The 23160-nt window shown below is 40.7% G+C and overlaps 1 protein-coding gene across 1 annotated transcript in view; it reads left to right on the plus strand.

The window, feature by feature from the left end:
* The window catches only part of rdgC (retinal degeneration C), a 1179561-nt gene that overhangs the window by 946127 nt on the left and 210274 nt on the right, over nucleotides 1–23160 (plus strand). Inside the window, exon 9 of the mRNA XM_067148666.2 lies at nucleotides 16245–16281. Coding sequence (XP_067004767.2) covers nucleotides 16245–16281 — 37 coding nt within the window. The remainder of the gene's footprint in view (nucleotides 1–16244; nucleotides 16282–23160) is intronic.

A 23160-nucleotide genomic window follows, 5' to 3' on the forward strand; every position in this document is an offset into this window, starting at 1 on the left:
CCATCAAATGCTACACTAATGTATTTTACACCACTATTCTCATTTACAGCTTCTACAGCTGCAGTTTTAATAGATTCTGTACAGGGCGAGTTGGCCGTTCGGTTAGGGACGCGTGGCTGTGAGCCTGCATCCGGAAGATAGTGGGTTTGAAACCCCCCGGTAGGCAGCCTTAAAGATCGTTTTCCGTGGTTTTCTATTTTAACAACGGGAACATTCTTGGACTGTAACTTAATTGTAGACACGGCCGCTTCCTTCCCATTCCTAGGCCTTTCCTATCCCATCGTCGCCTTAATATCAATCTGTGTCGGTGCGACGTAAAGCAAATAGCTCATAGATTCTGTTGCAGCAAAGTCTATGCATTTGCCAATAATTTCAGTGTACTTATCATATTATACGGGTGGGTCAGGCAAATTTAGGAGAGCACAAAGTAGATTACCACCACTACTACATTTTCCAACACACCTAAGTCCATAAAATAACCTCATATTGTCTTCATACAGTTCATTATTAGAGCATTTGGCAGAAGTTACAAATGACCTATTTAACATCACAGTTTGTGCACATAATTTTCAGTTTACAGACTAGTCCATTCCTAGCATTTACATCTTCGGAAAGCACTACATCTCTACCACTTAATAATACGAATGGGAAAAGTGAAAGCCAGATTCTTGAAAGCAGCCCTCAGAATTTTAAAGTACACCAAGTCAAGACTAGCGTACGAACTCGCGAGAGAAACATTTCTAATAGAGAACCTGAGATGGAAATTCAATCTGCACTGTACAGAGAACTGGAAGAAACTCCGGTTAGAGAGGGAGAAGAAAAAGGAGATATGGTCAGAGTTCTACTCTTCAGAGGCCATGATGAACAGAGCATGGAACGGTACAAACCAGGAGCTGACACATTTTGTAAATTCCATGGCAGTCCATGGCTACCATCACAAAATCTGTAGGTCGAAGACATACCACGACCCGGACTCAATGTACATATGTGAACTCTGTGATAAACATTGTGACCGATATCACGTACTGTCGTGTAAAAATCGTGTGAAATCAATCATAGACCTCTGTATTGATTAATTATCCTAATACTGCACAACTTGTGCGCAATAAAGTTTATATAATCTGCATGCTACAGTCTCCAACACTGATATTAAAATATTACAATCTATAATTATATTTACACCCCTGCCTTCATGAATAGGTGATGTATCTTCTACACACTGAGATAGCAATTTTCTTTTTGATGCACTGAGAGGAGTGTAAACAGTCTTCTCATCAACACAACTAACACTTCGCACTATTTCACTACTAACCACAACTGATGTAGATCTATAATACCTATTTTCGATGTTTCTTGAAGATATATTTGGGCTTGGTCATAGTAAAATGTGAGTTATAACACACAATAATTACACTATAAACGTAATAAGGTACCAAATATCAAAATATTTTGCTTTGTTTATGTTTTACTGGCATATAAACAAAGAATAATCACAGCCAATGCAGCAAATCAGTAATAAACAAATCCAAAGAGAAGCAAGCAAAAGTTTCTGAGGTATGAATATGAATCTGAAAGGATGCAGACGTTGATGCAGACATATTGTTATGTCAAGTAACATTAAAAATTAAATTATAAATACACGCACACAGATTCATTACGAAAATGATACATACAAATGTTCAGAAAAGTCAAAATATTTATATAGAACAAAAAATTAAATTCAATTTTTTTGGAAAAATGTGGGGTCTGATTTCACCTTAGGTCACCGAGCGTGAAAAATGAATGTCTATGCTACCAACAGGCCCAACAGCATTGCCTCCTACAAAGTTAAGCGTCAATTTGGAAAGCAAATGAGACAAGTCTCTAACCGCCAGTGAGTAGGTAGTGTCATACGATGAATAGGACAACTAAAGATCCCAGCTGCTACTCAAATAGTAAAATACAGTTTTCTTCCGAAACAACACGTAACTTCATAGTATTCAACTCAACAAGATGGTTTTTGTTTTATCCAACTTGCATACCGGTAAAAGAATCATTGAATTAGCACATAATTTGCAGACTAACATTTTTCGAACATATTTGATTTAAAATAATATTTTTTGTCAATAATAATAATAATAATAATAATAATAATAATAATAATAATAATAATAATAATTTCGTGTGGCTGCTTCTAGCCGGGTACAGCCCTTGTAAGGCAGACCTTCCGGTGAGTGTGGGCGGCATCGGCCATGTGTAGGTAACTCCTTGTTATTGGGGTGGAGGATAGTGTTATATGTGGTGTGTGAGTTGCAGGGATATTGGGGGTAGCACAAACACCCAGTCCCCGAGCCATGGCAATTAACAATTTGGGGTTAAAATCTCCGACCCGGCCGGGAATCAAATCCTCTGGACCAACGGCCAACACGCTAACAATTTAATCATAGAGCCGGACATATTTTCGGTAAAAATATGAAATGGAATTGCAGGTACGAAATTAAGGTGGCACAATTATCACAGTGGCTAACTTTTCTCATGAATATCTGAGATTTAGATCCCAGTAGTACTAGGGGTGAATTCTTCCATTTGCTATCTACTTCATTCATTAGTCGAATGTATTATTTTCCAGCTTCCTCTCATATTCCATTCCTTTCTGACATTTTTCAGTAACCACGCTGATATCATTCTTCAGGATTAGCCACTCTTCTTCCATTGTATTTGCTTTAGCCTTTTCCTTCAGTTCTTGTGCAACATCATCTTAGAAGTCCGACTCGTTGGCTGAACGGTCAGCGTACTGGCCTTCGGTTCAGAGGGTCGCGGGTTCGATTCCCGGCCGGGTCGGGTATTTTAACCTTAATTGGTTAATTCCAATGGCACGGGGGGTGGGTGTATGTATTGTTTTCATCATCATTTCATCCTCATCACGACGCGCAGGTCACCTACGGGCGTCAATAGATAGACCTGCACCTGGCGAGCCGAACCCTTCTTGGGATATCCCGGCACTAAAAGCCATACGACATTTCATTTCATCATCTTAGAAGTATTTTCTCCTTGTCTTTTCCTTGCAATTGCCCGTATCCCATCTACTTCCTTCAACTTCTTCAATTTCTACTTCAGACAGAATTTCATGACCGTCAAGTTGTGGTCAGAGTACACGTCTGCTCCTGGGAAGGTCTTTCTGAGAACTATCTTAAAAATATGGTTCAAATCATGTAAAAATTGTTCCATAAGAAGGAAACTTAGAGAATCTAGAAAGACTGATCATTGCTGACAACATGATTAGTTACATGATAATCACCCAATAGGCCAATTACCAAAACAAAGAGTATCTCATTGCAAGCAGGAATAGTGGAATTTCACGTACCTGAGTACATTATTTGTGAAAATTAAAATATAATTCTGCACAGACTAGTTTAATGATCTGAATTTCGAGCCTCTTGCTCGACCACTGACCACTTGGTACGTCTGGAGGGGTCTATTCAGGATGCATTTCTCCACAGACAGCATTTGGTGGCTGTTTCCTTTGACTTAGAAAAGGCTTATGACACCACATGGCGATATGCTATCCTTTCATTCCTGCATCAGTGGATATTCCGAGGTAAATTGCCGGTATTTATTGCGAAATGCTTGTTCCTCCGTCTATTCCTTGTCCGAGTTGGAGGGCATATTTGCAATACCACTTTCAGGAAAATGGAGTCCCACAGGGATCGGTTCTTAGTGCCACTCTGTTTGCGATTGCCATAAACGGTATTGTTGCTGCTGCTGGTTCAGCAGTAATACCGTCGCTTATATGTGGACGATTTTGCTCTGCATTATGCCTCGCATAATATTGCAGTCAGAGTTGATGGTGATCTATCATCAAGTTTCAAAGTTTCCAAAGGTGTGAGACAAGGATGCATCTTATCACCTCAATTGTTTAACATCTATGGTGAATATATCATGAGGCATGCCCTCGACAGTTGGGAAGGAGGATTTTCGATTGGTGGGAAGAGAATTAATAACCTCCGTTTTGCAGACGACACCACACTTGTAGCCAGCAGTGTATAGGAGGTTGTCGAGATAATGGATCGTGTACAACAGGAAAGTCACAAACTTGGCATGGAAATTAATTGGAACAAGATAAAACTGATTGTCAACAAAGGTGCAGAAATTCAGCTGCCACAGCACCTTAACAATCTCCAAAGAGTCTGTTAGTTTCCTTATCTTGGTTCAATAATCGAGGATAAAAGTAGCTGCGAAAAAGAAATCAAACGTCGCATCATTCTAGGACGTACAACTATGGCAAAATTAAAGAATATCTGGCAAGATAGAGCAATATCTATGAATACGAAAAAAAGATTAGTCCACTCGCTTGTGTTCTCGATCTTCCTGTATGGATGCGAAACTTGGATCATAAAAGCTAAAGACAGGAACCGAATCAACGCCTTTGAAATGTGGTGCTAGAGAAGGATGTTGCGAATACCGTGGACAGCCAGGCGAACAAATGATTCTGTCATCCGGGAAATTGGAATACAAGATAGTTTATGCCAAGTTGTGTACCAGAGAATCCTGCAATTCTTTTGGTCACATTATGAGAAGAGAGGATGAAAACCTGGAAACATTAATTGTCCAAGGAAAAGTTTCTGCCACAGGACACGAGGACAGGTCGCAAAAAGATGGGTTGAGAGATCATGGATTTACCATGGAGAATTACTATCCGGAAGACGCAAGTGCGTACAGAATGGTATCAGCTTATAAAAGAAACAACAAAGTCCTTGGGTCACGATACTTAGTCATGCGTGGAACGACTGGAGAGATAGAATATGGCAGTCGCAGAGCGACAATTACAGCAAGCTATTAGGAGAGTGTAACAGTGGATTTCAGAACATGGCTTTCGGTTTTCGACCGAAAAAACCCCTGTTGTACACTTTTGCCGGAAGCGCAATCTTCACTCGCATCCTGAACTTTATTTAGGTAATATCGCTCTTTCCATAGCTGACTCTTACCGATTTCTTGGGCTCCTTTTCGATAGCAAATTATCGCGGGAGCCACACGTGTGGAAGTTGAAAGTGCAATGCGCTAAGAAGTTGAATATTTTGAAATTGCTTTGCGGCACTATATGTGGGGCAGAGCGCACGGTGCTCCTACGATTTTATAGAGCACATATTTTACCCAGATTAGACTACGGCAGTGCAGCATGTGGATCAGCAAGGCAAAGCGTCCTTGCAAAACTGAATAGCATCCACTACAGTGAGGTTGGGTTGGCAAAAGGTGCTTTTCGTACAAGCCCCATTGCTAGCCTGCTCGCTGAATCTGGTTTGCCATCGTTACAACTAAGGCGCCAGCGAATGCTCCTATCCAATGCTTCCAAAGTGCGACAGATGCCACTTCACCCAAGCTATCCTTGCGTATTCCATAATGGAAACCGTCGGTTGTACGCTGCTTAACCTCGAGCAACGCGGCAGGATGGATTACTCTTGGAAAGCAGTCACAGATTGTTTGATGAACCTTCGGTTCCCGGTATTGTTTGGCAACCAAGTGGGGTCCCTCCATGGATAATACGACGACCGGAAACAAACCTGGATCTACACACTGGCCTGGAGGAAAACACGGACCCCCTCGATTTATCGGAGGTTCTTCCTCTCCGTTGTCGGCCGGTATCCAGATTCAGTCGTCATTTACACGGATGTTTCAAGAGCAGTAACGAAAGTGGGCTGTCGACAATTATAGGTTTAGGTTTCTGTTTGCTCTCCCGGAAACCTGTAGTGTGTACACAGTAAGAGCTCTATGCTATCTCTGAAGCTCTGCGGTACGCGCTGTGCGATGAGCGCCGACACTTTCTGCTGTGTACCGACTCCTTGGGCTCGTTACAGTATATTGATACCTGTTTTCCTCCGCACCCTCTGGGGCAGCGGATGCAGGACCTGTTGGCCGGGTGTTCGGATGCGGGCACCAGAATCACGTTTATGTGGCTCCCAAACCACACGTGTGTGGAGGGAAACGAGTTACCTGATAAGGCTGCCAAGGAGGCTGTTACATTGCCCCCGTTGCCTTATAAGGTTCCAGCAAGTGATATTCGCTCTCAGCTGAGATATTTGGTTATGTCCCATTGGGAGATGTAGTGGCACGCCACTCCACTTTCAAATATGCTGAGAGCGACAAAAGGTACAAGGAAGGTACGGAGGACTTCCCTTCGGGCTTCTCGGAGGAAAGCAGTGGTATTATGTCGTCTTCGGATCGGCCACGGTATGGTAACGCACTCCTATTTACCGAAAGGAGAACCCCTCCCGTGTGTACTTGCGGTGATCATCTTACCGTGGTACACATCCTTACGGAGTGCGTTGACATGGTCGATATGCGCCGTAGTATAAAACTCCCGAATACCATCTCCAACATCCTGTGAGATGACGAGCAGTCAGCAGACCTCTCCATCCGTTTTGTGAGGGATAGTGGTTTGTTTTATCGCATATGAACGTAGTGTTTCGTATTAGTCTTTGTATTATTCACTATGTTTTATTAATTTGACTCTGTTTTTGTTTGTGTTAATTTCTTTAAAATAATAATTAAATATTTAAATATTTAAATATTAATTTGCACGATATATTATTGCATTTTAAGGCAATGCCTTATTCTACCATAATCAATTATCTATCATTTCACCGACAATAAGGTATTGCGAATTAGATCCACTGTTTATTTTAAATTCACAATAATTGTTCATCTTCATTTACTTTAAATTCTAGTCAGAGGATACATTTTAATATTTTAATTATCATATCATATCGTCCAACTCGTACTATTAGCGGCCGATGACCTTATATGATAGGCCGCTTTAAACAACAAGCATCCTTTTCATCATCAATAATCTGAACAACCAAGTACATTGTATGAGATAAATCTAGAAATATTACCGCTGTCAGGTATGATGGTGCTACTTTTAGCATGGTTTATATCCGTCCTGTCTATATTCACCATACAAAGTTCACGCGTTTATAGGTTCCACAACGTATGCAAACCCGTATGTTTAACCCGTATTCTGCTTCAAAACACGAAAGAAAGGCACTGGGCTATAAAAAGGATATAGTGCTGCATAATAAAGGTACGAGGACACAAGACCAGAAGTCGGCTGTGATTTACGACATCTAGGTATTACATTCTTTCACTTGAACACAGGCTTCGCTTACAGCGAGTGCTCCTTTCTAAGAATTGAAGAAAAGGACGGGTGAGATTTATACTAAAATGTTTAACATTTTCCATGATGCAAGCCATATTTTGTTCTGGATAGCAAAATAAAGGAACGATTCCTATTTTTGATAGCTGATAAATCTCTTTGTTTATAGGCTAATGATGTTTACATAAGAATGTTCATACAGAGTGCCACTTACGTGACGGTCGTGGTGCAACCCGGACCTGCATACTTCGGATTTTTGAAATGAAAAATTATGTTCCTGTCGTTTGTATTCTACGTAAACTTGAACGTTCCGTAGTTGTGACCATGATATGAACAGTCATGATATGAACTTATATACAGTTCAGAATAAAATAAGGTCATGTTTACCGGGCGAGTTGGCCGTGCGCGTAGAGGCGCGCGGCTGTGAGCTTGCATCCGGGAGATAGTAGGTTCGAATCCCACTATCGACAGCCCTGAAAATGGTTTTCCGTGGTTTCCCATTTTCACACCAGGCAAATGCTGGGGCTGTACCTTAATTAAGGCCACGGCCGCTTCCTTCCAACTCCTAGGCCTATCCTATCCCATCGTCGCCATAAGACCTATCTGTGTCGGCGCGACGTAAAGCCCCTAGCAAAAAAAAAAAAAAGGTCATGTTTTTTTTAAAAGAAGTTCCGAAGAACTTATGCAGTATAAACCCATCAACATTCTGGAAGATTCTCGGTGGCTCAGGCAGCAGCGTGCTAGCCTCTCACCTCTGGGTTCCGTGGTTCAAATCCCGGTCATTTCATGTGACATTTGTGCTGGACAAAGTAGTAGTAGTAGTAGTAGTAGTAGTAGTAGTATTTATTCATTCATCACGTCGTTTACATATTTACAGGACTCTGTTTTATATATACATAACTCTTCTAATAACATTATTACTTGAGAAATATTAATCTTATAACTAAACCACATATATTACAGAAGTAGTAGGACATATTATCAACATATTAATACTTAAAATAAATTGAACTACTAACTATCTCTTGCACACATTAAATACATTATTATTATTATTATTATTATTATTATTATTATTATTATTATTATTATTATTATTATTATTATTATTATTATACAAAATCACACCAACCTCATCAGAGTCGAGTAGGTATCAGTAAAATACCACGTAACGTGAAACCTTGTGTGTGGTAATTTTAGAATATTAATTACATAGTGAGAAATATATTTTAAATGATGCCTGAAATACGAGTATGGGTATGAGTGAATGACGGATATGATCAACAGCACATGGTGGAGCATTGAATAGAAATTGGATATGGTGACGTGATATTCTCATTTAGTTATTTCTTCCATAACAGTTTTATTATCCCTGACAAAGGATTTAAGACACTTCAGACTCATTTTCTGACCTAATAAAGTAGTTTGTAAAGAACCGGGAAGGACATTAAAGAATTTTGGAATGAAGTACAAGAAATTGCGCTTTGTTGTGCTAAGTTTGGGTTTGTATAACATACAACGGTGGTTCATCTTACTGCGTGTTGAATATTCATGTTTGATGTTCTCAATTATATTTTTGTTTTTGTTAATATATTTGTATATTTCAAGGGCATAGAGCTGTTTTACATTAAATATATTTGCTTCAGCATATAATTGACTACTTGGGTATAATCTTCCTTTCTGGTACATTATTCGTAATATAAGGTTTTGAACAACCTGTATTTTATTGATTACATTTTTGTAGGCTCCTCCCCATGCCAAAATTCCGTAGCTAAGAATAGACTGAACTAAAGCGTAATAAACCTCTCTAAACAATTTTATACTGGATATGTATTTTAAATTATGAAATATATAAACAGTTCTTCTGATTTTCTTTCTTAAATCGGTAATGTGACTTTTCCATTTCATGTTCGAATCAATTAATAATCCCAAATACTTAACATTATTTACTTTATAAATTTTGTAGCAGTTACAATTAAATTTACAGTTGATGTTGTGTACAATTAATTCATTAAAATCGTTTCGTGTATCTGTTACAGAAAAATTCATAAATTTTGTCTTTTTAATGTTTAGAAATAATTCATTATTATCTAACCATGCTTTAACTTTAAGCAGTGCTCGAGTTGCTCTCTGTCTGACGAGATTCCAGCTATCACCCTCAACATAAATGACTGTATCATCTGCATATGTTACGACGTGCGTATGTTCGGCATTTGCTATTGTTTTCTCTAGATCGTTAATAAATAGAATAAACAATAAAGGACCTAATACTGTGCCTTGTGGGACACCCTTTATTATCCTCATTGGTGTGCTTAGATGTTGATTAATTTTGACATACTGTACTCGATCTGTCAAATAACTCTCAAGCAAATCCAGCACATTACCCCTAAAGCCGTATTTTTCCAATTTCTGGAGGAGCAAGCGGTGTGACACACTATCGAATGCCTTTTCAAGGTCGAGAAATATCCCTGTGGAGAGCAGAGAAGAATTAAGATTTTCGTATATTCTATTTGTTAAGGCGGATATAGCATCAGTCGTTCCGAGATTTTTAATGAATCCAAACTGTCTGGGCGAAAGTATTTGGTGTTTTTCTAAAAATTGGTAAATATTGTTCTTTAAGCATTTCTCGAATATTTTTGATATTGTTGTAGTTATCGAAATGGGTCTGTAATTTCTAATGTCATAAATATTTCCAGACTTGTGAAGAGGTTTTACTATTGTTGTTTTAAGCTGTTTTGGAAAGTAACCTAAGGTGAAGGAATCATTGATAATATTCAGCAACGGTTCCTTTAATGACTCTATATTTTCTTTAATAATTCGAGCCGAATTCGAGTCTATTCCTACAGCTTTGTTTTCATGTACTTCACTCAAACATCTCTTCAGATCGTATTCTGTTACCGGTACAAGGAAGCAAGTATGAGGGTTGCGAGCGATATTTAATGTGGGGTCGGAAATCTGTCTGTGATGCTTTGCTTTCTCAGTGGTTTCGTTAATGAAATAATTGTTAAATTTATTAGAGATATTTATGTCATCTTTCCAGATTTCACCTTTATATCTGATTTCCTTGATCAGGTACTCCGGGTTTCCCTGTCAAATTTAATTCCAGCAACACTCTCCCATATCATTTAATTTTATCTGTCATTCATTAATTATTGCCCCAGAGGAGTAGGACAGGCTTCGGCAGCCGGCACAATTCCTACCCTCGCCGCTAGATGGGGCTTCATTCATTCCACTCCTGATCCAATCGAATGACTGGAAGCAGGCTGTGGATTTTCATTTTCCTCATTCTGGAATTTCATTGAAAATAAACTGGAAAAGAATCAAACAGAGGGTTTATGACTTTAAAAGGTGTATCTTTGCGAAGCACTAAACAAATAGCTTTGCGACATACTTCAGTACGGTTTATTACTTCTACGCGTAATAATGAGGTAGAAACTCCCACGAAAGGCTTATATAGACGAAAAATAATATACTCAGGCTATAAAGGAACTTAAATCTGCTAATTCAAGTTAGCCAGACGGGATTCTTCCTTACATAGTCAAAGGCTGTTTAAATACAGAGTGGTCGGTATCAACGTGAACCGCGTATATGAGCGTTAGAGCGCAGCTCTTTGAAAGAAAAATTTGGTATGTCGCAACGTTGTAATTTAATCAGCTGCTGAAGTTAGCCAATCCCCCCACCCCCACCCTATTCTTTCATTGACTCGGGAATATTGTGGCCTGTCAACCGATATCGGTTTTGAGAGCCCTATCTTAATATGTGATTTTCCCTCTTGCTTTAATTGCTTGTGGAGTATGGGTTCGTTTTGACGTGAGGTCATGGCTGGCCAGTGTGTGGCCTGGCGCTGAGCGCGGGTTTTAGAGCAGGACTACCTTTGGCCTCTTATACTTGAGACCATCGGTTTCATAGTTGCCTAGCTGGTTGATAAGCGGGTTGCTTGCGTTGGGTAGTCGCTTGTATAGCTTGCTAGCCATGAGCCTCCGTCTTTCCCCCAGCGTGGTGATTTGACATTCGTCATGAATGTCGGTATTCCTTGTGTGCCACTCAGCCCCTGTGATAAGGCGAAGTGCCCGGTTCTGGACAACTTGCACCTTATACAGGTTGCTGTTGGCGGCAATGCCCCATATTGGACAGGCATACTCAAGTAGCGGCCTAATCATAGTGAAAAACAGTAGGAGCCTGTTTCCTGTGGAGAGGCTATTATTAGCGTTAAGTAGGGGGTATAATTGTGGTACCCTAGTGTGGGCGATGGCCGAAATTTGAGCTATATGCTGACGAAACGTCAATCCTCGATCTAGGGTTACCTCCAGGTACTTCGTGGTTGGGGACCATCGGATAACTTCGCCAAAGAAGTCCAGACCGCCCTCAAGTCTCGAAGTTCGCTTGGTGAAGAGAGTAGCGTGACTCTTATTAACGTTGAATTTAATTCTCCACTTTTCGAACCAAGGTTCGAGAAGGCAGAGGCTGTCCTGAAGGTATGTTTCTACTCTGGGGGCCTGCCATGAGACTGCAGAGATCGCCGTATCGTCGGCTCGAGAGAACCAGTCGAAGAAGATTTGTGTTGCAGTGTCAGTCCATGTCTACTGTACGCATGCCACATGGTTGCTTAACGAACATTTCCGTGAATGGCTGATCGTCTAGCAGCTACCAATATCGGGAAATCAACAACAAACACAAACACACCGTGAATTCAATTGATGTCAACGTAGCGCACTTGCTATTCTGTTAGCTGTTAGAGGTCTGTTAGAGGTCCATGTTCACATCCCTCCCTGGGAAAATAACTTTCCTTTGATTGATTGATTGATTGATTGATTGATTGATTGATTGATTGATTGATTGATTGATTGATTGATTGATTCACCACAGGAGGAGGAGTAAGGGATTGGAATAAATTATCAAGGGAAATGTTCGATAAATCTAGGTAAACAAATCTGTATAAATAAAGTTGCAGGGGGTCCGCTGTCTGTAATTTCGTTTGTTTTGCCAATTTTTCAGATATTTATCCTAACAACTCAAGACTGAATCGGTGGTTTCTGTTTTCCGTGTCTGTCTGTTTGTTTCACGATCACGGCGAAACAGCTGGATAGTTTTTGACCAAACGTGATATTTAGAGTAACTTATATTCATCCCAGGAGAAGGATTTGATATTCATATATTTTAAAAATCTTTGAATAGACGGGGGGTTTATAGGAAAACTAGAACAGTTTCCCTCCATTTTCTCTTATAATATTGTTTTTGTGTAAAATCCTCGGAATGTATGTGAAACGCCGCTTCACTATGAACTACTTCTGTTATGTTCATTATTTAGCTTACTCTTCAAGAGACGGAGAAAATTACTATTTCCTGCGGGTGTCACGCTCTGCATTTAGTGACCGACAGACCAGTAACGAACCTAGAGGTTACCATGGCAATGTGTCTGACTGCATGCTAGTAGGAAAGTATTGCCATTTTCGTCATCATTCCTGTAAACTTATGGTTGTTCTTTCGGTAGAAATCAGGAGAGGCGTCAATCGGCTATTCTGCGGTATATTGGCGGAATATCGTTGAAGGTTATGACCTTCCTCGAATAGCTTAAGCAATAACACCGTAAGTAATCTTCTTATCTGTTTACGTAAGAATCCCAGTACCTAAATTTCTCCTCTGTTACCGCCTTCTTATATCCGTAACTCATACCATCACAATTTATAGAGGGACATTTGATTTTCCGATACATCCACTTGGTATTTACGCATTTGTCCTATCCGGCTGTCCTCACTTATAATCCTATTTTCTATTAATTTCAACTTTCTTAACTGCATCACTTTCTACCTAATTTCTTTACATGTAGATATGCGATTGCTGATCCCGATACCTGGACACTTTTTTCTCTGAGGAAAAATTCCAAGCTGTTAAAATGTATTAACTTTTGGCCCCGGAAAATATCGAAATATGGATACATTTTAATGACGGTGCAGACCTTCGCTTCGGGATAATTGGTGGCTAAACAGTAAGTCGTGTTACAAAACAGACAGCATAACCGCCATTCTATTTGGAAAGATCAACTACGTTGGTCCTATGACTTATTGTCGTGTCTCGATTATTGATATGTTAGATGGTGCTGCATTTCTTGGCTGTAATCAAATCTTTCGAACTCGACTGTGACTTGCATTACGAAAAAGGGTCTGTCTTTATAATGAAAACTCTCCACCTCTAATTTAAATGTCGGTTGCCAAGTGAGCCTGCCGTTATAGTAGAAACTCCCGAACTCGATTGTGATTGGTAGTAGGAAATGTGGCCTGCCATTATTCTCATAATTTCCCCAATGCCTGACTTACATCGAAAACAAGGTTTTCCGTCCTCCCTGTTTTGTTTCTAGGATAGCGCAAAGAGGCGTGTAATTTAATGTAATCATACTCACTGCTTTTAGAGTAATTTACGGAGAAATCCGTATACAATGTAGAAAACCGTAGCGATGCACGGATACATTTGCTAGTTATAAATAAATGTGAATATGAGGTAAACAAATGGTAAGGAATCTGCCAGCTGGGCGACCGCCCTGAATACAGATCATCGATTGCTTGATGACAGCCACCACATCGAAGCAGTTGAAACGTGATGCTGGCGACGTATGCTTTGCATTCCATTGACAATACATACAGAAATAACACGTCCGTTGTTGAGGAAATCCGTCCGCATCAAAGATTGCCAACCTTGATATACAAGATAATCCTTGCATTCTTCGGGCATGTCACTCGCAGCCTCCACATGGAAAAGCTCGTAGTCCAGCGTAAGTTCCACACTAAGCGACAACGTGGCAGGCCTCCACCGCGTAGCACTGATCCTGTAGAAACCCAGCTTAACACCAACTTGGAACTGGCTGAACGCCGCAGTCTAGCGAAGAGCTGTACGGCTGGGCTGAGTAGCTCAGATGGTTGAGGCGCTGGCCTTCTGAACCTACTGGCTTCTGGCTTAAGCCGGTGGTATTTGAAGGTGCTCAAATACGTCAGCCTCGTGTCGGTAGATTTATTGGCACGCAAAAGAACCTATGTGGGACTAAATTCCGGTATTATTATTATTATTATTATTATTATTATTATTATTATTATTATTATTATTCCCCTGTGGGCCCGGGATCGATTCCAGGCTCTGCCACGAAATTTAAAAAGTGGTATGAGGGCTGGAAAGGGGTTCACTCAGCCTCTGGAGGTCACTTGAGTAGAGGTGGATTCGAATTCCACCTCAGTCATCCTCGAAGTGGCTTTCGGTGGTTTCCCACTTCACCTCCAGGCAAATGCCGGCATGGAAGCTAACTTAAGGCTACGGCCACTTCCTTCCTTACCGAGCACGATAGCTGTAGTCGCTTAAGTGCAGGCAGTATCCAGTATTCGGGAGATAGTAGGTTCGAACCCCACTGTCGGCAGCCCTGAAAATGGTTTTCCGTGGTTTCCCATTTTCACACCAGGAAAATGCTGGGGCTGTACCTTAATTAAGGCCACGGCCGCTTCCTTCCCACTCCTAGCCCTTCCCTGTCCCATCGTTGCCATAAGCAACTTGCAACTAGCAAAAAAAAAAAAAAAAACACCTTCCTTCCCTCTTCCTTTTCTTCCCCTTCCACTCTTCCCATCCCCATCACAAGACCCCAGTTCGGCATAGCAGGTGGGACCGCCTGGGTGAGTTACTGGTCTTATTTCCCAGTTGTATCCTCGACCCAAAGTCTCACACTTCATGACACTACCCTTGGGGCGGTAGAGATGGCATCCCTCGCTGAATCCGAGGGAAACCAACCCTGGTGTGTAAACAGATTAATAATAATAATAATAATAATAATAATAATAATAATAATATGAAGAGTCCGCCTCTATGGTGTAGTGTTTAGTGTGATTAGCTGACACCCACGGGCGAAATTTAAAATGGTACAAGGGCTGGAACGGGGTCCACTCAGGCTCTGGAGGTCAACTGAGTAGAGGTGGGTTTGATTCCCTCCCCAGCCAATCTGGAAGTGGTTTTCCATGGTTTCCCACTTCTCCTCCAGGCAAAGGCCGTGATGGTACCTAACTTAAGGTCACGACCGCTTCCTTCCCTCATCTTTGTCTATCCCTTCCAATCTTCCGATCCCACCAAGGCCCCTGTTTAGCATATCAGGTGAGGCCACCTTGGCGAGGTACTGGTCATCCTCCCCAGTTGTACCCCCGACCCAATGTCTCACGTTCCAGGACACTGCCCTTGAGACGGTAGATGTGGTATCCCTCGCTGAGTCCGAGGGAAAAACCGACCCTGGAGGGGTAAACAGATTAAGAAGATAATATGAAGTTTATTTTAAGCCCCTCGAACTACATTCTTAACGGTTTCCGGAGATGCCAAGGTGCCAAAATTTTGTCCGGCAGCAGTTATGTCAAGTACTAGTAAATCTACTGACACGTGACTGGGATATTTGAGCACCTCCAAATATCATCGGGCTGAAACGCGATTGAACCCGCCAACTTGTTCTCAAAAGGCCAGCACTCTACCGTCTGAACTTCTCAATCCGGCAGCAAAATGCGTAATCATTTTTCAAGAATGTGTGTTGTAGATCTTAATAAATGTAGAAATGTTTTGAACATATCTTAATAAACGCAATCTTCTGTACTTCCTATTCTCTCAGCTGCCCAGGGTGGACTTGTTAATGCTGAATCTGTATCATTATGTTCAATTCTACTAATTTGGGTGATTTTATTCGTTGTCAGTTGTGCTTGAAGTTTAAGTGGGTTTACTTTATATTTCACATGAGAGATTATCTTCAGTTCTACTGATAGTGACGTCTAGAAATTTTATCTTTCCTGTTGTTTCAGTTTCCGATGTGAATTTAATTCGTGTGTCTAGTAAGCGTTGCACGTTTATGTGATGTCACTGTCATGAGGGCATATTATGTCATCAACATGTCATCTCCAGTGCAAGATCCCTTTGTAACAAGTTTCCTACAGACCAACTATACCATAGAGATTCTTGCTGAGGGCTACCATCTACTATGGCATCAAACATTCTGATTTTAACAAAAAAAATATCATTACTTGGAATAAAATTTAATAGAAAATTCTTAGAAAGTATGTTCGATTTTCCTCCGTGATTTTGGGCTGAAAATGTTCTTTCTTTATTTCAGATACGGGTTTATACGAGAAGTGAAGACCAAGTATAAGGTAAGATAAGTACAGCGATATTTTATAGGAACAATATTGGATAGGAAATAATATGTCCTATGTGAACACTTCGTTTTTGAGCTTGCCTATTCACCAGGTAAATCAGGTGCTTCTACCAATAGTTTCTTCTGCAGCTAACAAACGTGTGAGATCGTCGTAAGGTCGATATTTCTCTGCCAGAATCCCGTAAGGTTCTAGCACACCGTAAGCACGTAAACGATTCTGAACATAGTTATCGTTCCCACCATGTAAACTATTGACAGTTCGAAAATGATGGCATTCTTTCAATCATTTATCGTATGTTAGTCAACCATGTAACTATGTTAAGATATCAGGTCAACCTAATTGGGTATAGGAAAATGTGAAATGAATACTTAAAACTACGATGCAGTGACGTGGTGAGTGTACGATACAGCGAACTGCAGGGGTAATGTACTGTAAAACATTCTTAATACAGCGGACTGAGGGGCTCAGACGGTTGAGGTGCCTGCCACTTAACGGAACGTAGTATTGATATTTAAAACCTACATCATAAACCATTTCTACATCGATATGAAGCTTCAGTTCTTGAACACTGGCCAGCCTGTGACACAGACAAGCTGTAAAACGCCGCTATACGTATTTTTGTGCGGTACGTTCACTGCACTGCTAATGGGTCGGGATGAAATCGCTTCAGTCGTTCGCCATGTATTCAACAATCGGATACGTAGACATGCTCCTTATCTATGGGGAAGAAATAGGGAATGCGTTTTAGGCACTACGTCTGTACCAGGAAAGGTGTCCGGACAGTAAACATCCGACTGCAAAGACATTCTGCAATATTGCAAGACAACAGGGATACATCATACGATATCACCTGTCCGAGAGAATACTATAACGTCTGGTGAGATAAAGTAGGCTATTCTAGATATAGCTCATAATGATCCATATACGAGTACACGGGCAATTGCACAAGATGTAAACATCAGCTAGGCTTCCGTACTACGAATATTACCTGCACATAAATATCAGTCTTGCCATCTGCAGATAAACCAGGAACTCCGGGGGCGGGATTTTGAAGATGGAATGAATTTCTGTCGGTGGATGTTAGGAAAACTGGAAGATGATACAGCAGTCCAATCGAAAATCGTGTTTTCGGACGAATGTCGATTCTATAATAATGGTACCGTCAACCGGCAGAACACGCATTGTTAGAGGGTTGACAGCCATCACTGGATTCGACGGGCAGCCTATAAAGTGCAATGGTGGGTGAATGTGTGGTAACCGAGGAAATGGCCGTGTGGTTATGGTCGAATCCATAGGTTTTGGGGTCGCTAAGATGAAATATGACACTCTGGATGCCGTGTAAGTCAAAGTTCAGCCCCAGTCGGAATGGGGGTTGAGGAGAGGTGAACAAGAATATGTCCTAAATGATTGATAACAATGTTGAGTCCACAGTTTTCTGGGTCCCTAGCCTGATTGGTGACAGTCCCAGTGACAGCTGGAATCGTGTACATCATATCTAGAGCGGAGGCGTAAACCATAACAACTTACTTTTATTATTTGTTTGAAAAGATCAGCTACTTCCCTGACAATTTGGGCTGCCACAAGGAAATAGTTTAACGCGTAATTATAATCTCAAAGTGAAACATAGAATTAAACACATAACAATAAATCTAAATTTACAAAAGGTTTCGTAAACTATAGGTCAAGGTCACAACAAATAAATCTCCAGAAAACCATTTCAAACAGTTAATACAAATTCTAAAATTAAACATTCAAAGAAAATGCCTGGGCAGAGCCGGGTATTACAGCTAGGAAATAAATAAGTACATGCTAATATATTTTATTCATTCATTTTAATATGATCAAAATTAAAGTTAGAAAGGGCGAGGTCTTTAGAATTATTACCTATTTTTTATGCAATCCGTGAATGTGGAATCGTTCTCTACAATACTTACTGTGGGCTAACATTATTGGGCTACGAATTCATTTTAGTGTACACTTACGAACTGTTAATAATGCTAAAATACGGTAATGCACCCAGAGTTCTAAGAATATATCGCAGCTGATGTCGTTTTGTGTCTTCAGTAGGCTTTGCTACTTTACGTGTTTATCCAGTTATTCACATTTATAACTAAAATATAGGCCTACAGTTCCGACTATCGCGGTGCTGGAGGAAAGACGAGAGAAAGCATAGAAAATACCAGGAGAGTTTAACAAAGAAGTAGTTGAGACCAGTGTCTCGAGAGGGTCCAACTTCAAATTGCGTCACAAACACACGCGCTTCGGTATCCTTGGGTTCTATAGGAATAAATGTCTTACTAGTGGCAAGCCCTATCCTCATTACGACCTAACGAACTGTGTCAATAGAACGCATCCACTCAGTGCACTTGATAAAGACTGGTGAAAAATATTGAATGATGTATATGACCCGTTATGTATCTGTGAATATTACATGTATGTGATGCTTGTGTAGATCTTCCATTATATTATGTATGGACAATGTACTTAATAAATTTGTTATTCTAACTAAATATGATATAGAGTATAGTACATGACATTCTCTGTTAAGTTCACTTTAACTTCTTTATTATTCCGACGCTTCTAGAGCTTATGGTCAGGCCTAAAATGGTCCTGAGTACAAAGCCCGACCAGGCATAATAAGCCAAGTGCTCACGATTTGTGTGATATCTTTAGCCATAACTATTCCACAGATAAAGCTGCCATTATTACATTTACTCGTGCTGGGTTTCCTGGTTCTACCTTTCTGAGTCTAGACCTTGGGTGTCTTATCACTTTTCTACCCGTCATGCGCTTTCTCTCTCTTTATTTTGTACCCCATCGTTCAATTATTTTTATGAGGAACTGGTAATTTAGTTCTTATGCTATTAGAAAAGAAAACCAAAATTGCTCAGAGATACCCTTTACTATTTTATCGATTTAGTTAGAAGTTATATATTTCTAGCGTTACATTTTTTGTTTTATATCACAATGTTGTGCAAGATCGGTTAGTGTAACCTCTTTGATTCTTGTGTAACTCCTTAAATGTGTTTTCGAGGGCTTAATTAAGAAAATAAACGTACTTGAAGAGAGTAGATTGGGATCTTTTGTTAAAAAACTACGAATCATTGTACGTTGCTAAATTGAAAATAAATTCATATTGATATTGTAAGTGTTAAAGAGTGCTTAGTAGCGAGATCATACGTAGCTTTTTCCCCTTATTTGGTGACCGCGACTGGACAGGCTTAAAATAGCAATGGATAAGGTAACGAAAGTTTGTGCGGTACATCGACGTGCATATACGCCAATTTACAATAAGATAGTCAACAACTTAGAGAGTGAAGAAACAGATCATGTTGTCATTGAAGCGAATTTTAACTTACTGCGGGAGAAACATGAAGAACTACGTGCACTGGACCACCAGATTTTCGATTTGATGTTGAAGCAAGATATGAATGAGGATGATCTAGAGAAAGAGGTTAGTGCCAATGATGTTATAATTTGTAAATTTCATAACCTGCAGATTAAGGTAGCTGCTATGTTAAAACAGATAGAGAGAGAGAGAGAACAGCAGAATACTATCAGTGAAAGTGCTCCAAGTGTCGTCTCATTTGCTCAAAGAAAGTACATAGGTTTCCACTTCTAGAACTTAAAAAATTCAGTGGTTAACCGAAGGACTGGTTGCAGTTTTGGCCCAGTTTGAACAAATTGATGAAGATACCAGTTTATACCTACCTCTCGGATAAGTTCCAGTATCTTATTTAAGCCACTAATGAAGGTTCTCGTGCCAGAGAAGTAGTCAGTAGTTATCACGCTACTTCTGAGAACTACCCTAAAGCTGTGGAAGCATTAAAGTCCCGTTTTGGGAGAGAGGATGTACTAGTTGAAGTATATGTTAGAGAGTTGCTTAGGCTCGTATTGCAAGCTAGTAACCCATCCTCTGGCATGACCTTATGCTCATTATATGACCGGCTTGAAAGTTACTTAAGGGCTCTAGAAACTTTAAAGGTTACCACGATAGGTATGAAGCAATGCATTTTCCTCTCATGGAGTCTTGCTTGCCTAAATAACTTTACGACCATGGCAACGATCCCTAGCATCACATGTACGAGAGGCTAACACACGGGGCGAGGATCCCGGAAAGGGTCGGCTGAAAAAACTCATGAACTTTTTAAGATCTGCGGTCGAAAGTGGACAGAGAATTCCTATGGCAATGGCTGGTTTCGGTCTCAGGGATGCGGACAAATTTAGAGTGAAACTCACAAAGCCTACAGAAGAAAGGTACTGTGAAGCAATCCACATTTGTTTCAAATGATATTTCCACTGCTTCAGGCCTGCTCACCGCCTCTAAAGAGGAGAGGAAATGCCTATTTTGTTCTTCTGGTCACAGTTATCAAGATTGTATTAAAGCTCAGGACTTGCCCTTACTAGAAAGACGACAAGTGGTGGATAAAAATAGGGCATGTTTCTGCTGTCTGCGAGTTGGGCACCCAGCTAAGAGATGTAGAAATCATCCACGTGCGTCATTTGTGGACAGGGGCATTTTGCATAAATTTGTGGACAGATTCAGAAAGAGCGATGTGGCAAAGGGGATGAATTTATTCGGCCTGTGATCCAAAATAATGATAGTGTTGCTAAAGACGAGGCCCTCGCAGCTGTGGCAAATCATTGCAATGATCTAATGCAAGCACTTGTAGTTTATGTCAGAGGTAATGATAGAACGTGTAAGACGAGACTTTTGATCACTCACCATGACATCACTCATATGTATTGGCCATCACTGAAATGGGGTATGTTCCACGCTCTCAGGAATTAATTCAGCATTCACTTTTTGGAGGAGCTACCACGGAAGTGGTGCAACACAATGTTTTCACAATTTACCTTCCTAAATTGGACAAATCATACCATTGCCATTTTGACGTGCTTGGACAACGGATGATCTGCGGATGAATTGCCCCTGTTATTGATGGCCATTGGATACCGGAACTCGCTTCGCAAAATATAGATATAAGTGAGGTTGGCTCTTCGGCAAGCTTTGGACTGGTAGACGGATACAGTTGAGTTCAAGACTAGTAGCAATGGAGACAATTCTTGGCTGGACATTGACAGGGAAAATTCTTGATATCACACCCAGTAATGAGAACCTAGCCATGGTGGTATCAAGCATATTGACCAAAGAAGCCACCATCACAGATTTGTGGACTCTAGGTACTTTAGGGATTAGTGATCCATTGGAGAAACTGAGCAGGTCCGAGGTTGATTCTACTAGATACCAATATTTCCTTGATATGGTATCAATCAATAAAGAAGAGCGTTTTGAAGTTCACCTCCCATGGGTTGAGAATCATCCTCCATTGCCTGATAACAACCAATTATCACCAAAGGTACTGCAGTATACAGTTAAGGGATTGAAGACTAAAGGTTACTATGATGCTAGATGATTGGCTAAGGGAAGGAGTGATAGAAGAAGTGGCTCCTCAGGAAATGGATGTTCATTGCCATTATTTTCCTCACCGTCATGTTGTGAAACCTGGTTCAACAACACCAGTACGCCCCGTGTTCGGTGCCTCGTCTAAATTAAATAAACAGCCCAGTCTCAATCAATATCTTGAGAAAGGTCCTAATGTAATAGGGAAGATACCTTATGCGTTGGCACGTTTCCGATTGAAGAAGGTGGGAGCTTTTCTCCAGATCAGCATTAGCGAGAGAGACAGGAATTTTTTGAGATTATTATGGTTAGACAGAAATGGAAATCTTAAGACATACATAGTCGTGTTGTTTTTGGAGTCTCTCTAAGTCCTTTTCTATTAGAATCATGCATCAAACTTCATCTTGAAAACACATTAGTACTGTGTGAGGAAGGGAAGTCACCATGGCCCAAGTCATTTGTGGAGCTTCTTACTCGTAGCTTCTATGTTGATAACTGCCTTGCCAGTTTGGATGACGAAGAACAACAAGCTATTGATGTAGATTCAGGTGTCAAGAAGGAACGGCAATTTTGTCTTCGAGGGTAGGAGTTGACCGGAAGTAATGACGTTTCCGGATCTACCAGTGTGTTAGGACTCTTATGAAACAAGTCCGACGATTCCCTAGCAATCAACATAGATAACCTTCTTTCGATTAGCTTTGAGAAAATAACAAAGAAAGTTATTTTGAGTGTTTCCCATATAATTTTTGATCCGGTGGGTGTCACATGTAGTGTAGCATTAATACAAAAATTGTTGCTACAACAAACTTGGAACGAGGGTTGGACATGGGGTGAAGAAGTCAATGAAGAGATCGAAATGAAATTCTTGAGTTGGCTTGAAGAAGTTCCTCTTTTTTTTTTTTTTTTTGCTAGGGGCTTTACGTCGCACCGACACAGATTGGTCTTATGGCGACGATGGGATAGGAAAGGCCTAGGAGTTGGAAGGAAGCGGCCATGGCCTTAATTAAGGTACAGCCCCAGCATTTGCCTGGTGTGAAAATGGGAAACCACGGAAAACCATCTTGAGGGCTGCCGATAGTGGGATTCGAACCTACTATCTCCCGGATGCAAGCTCACAGCCGCGCGCCTCTACGCGCACGGCCAACTCGCCCGGTAGTTCCTCTTTTAGCTCAAATTAAAATTCCTCATTGGGTGACTAACTTCAACAGCCCAGGTGACTCCTGGACACTTCACATTTTTTCGCATGCCCCCCATAATGCTACTTATCGCTGGTAAATTAGAACCGTGGTATTGGTCATATTGTGGTACTGATCAATAGTTAGCGTAGACTCGCGGTATTCCACACATTATGGTACTACTTACAGGTAATGGAATGCGCACATGTAACACAGACCTATGGTTTTCCTCACATACTTGGTACTAATCATAGGCAAGGCACATCGAAGATGTCGCTCACCCATGGTGTCGTT

This window comes from Anabrus simplex, chromosome 1 (assembly GCF_040414725.1).
Source record: "Anabrus simplex isolate iqAnaSimp1 chromosome 1, ASM4041472v1, whole genome shotgun sequence".
NCBI classification, from domain to species: Eukaryota; Metazoa; Arthropoda; class Insecta; order Orthoptera; family Tettigoniidae; genus Anabrus; species Anabrus simplex.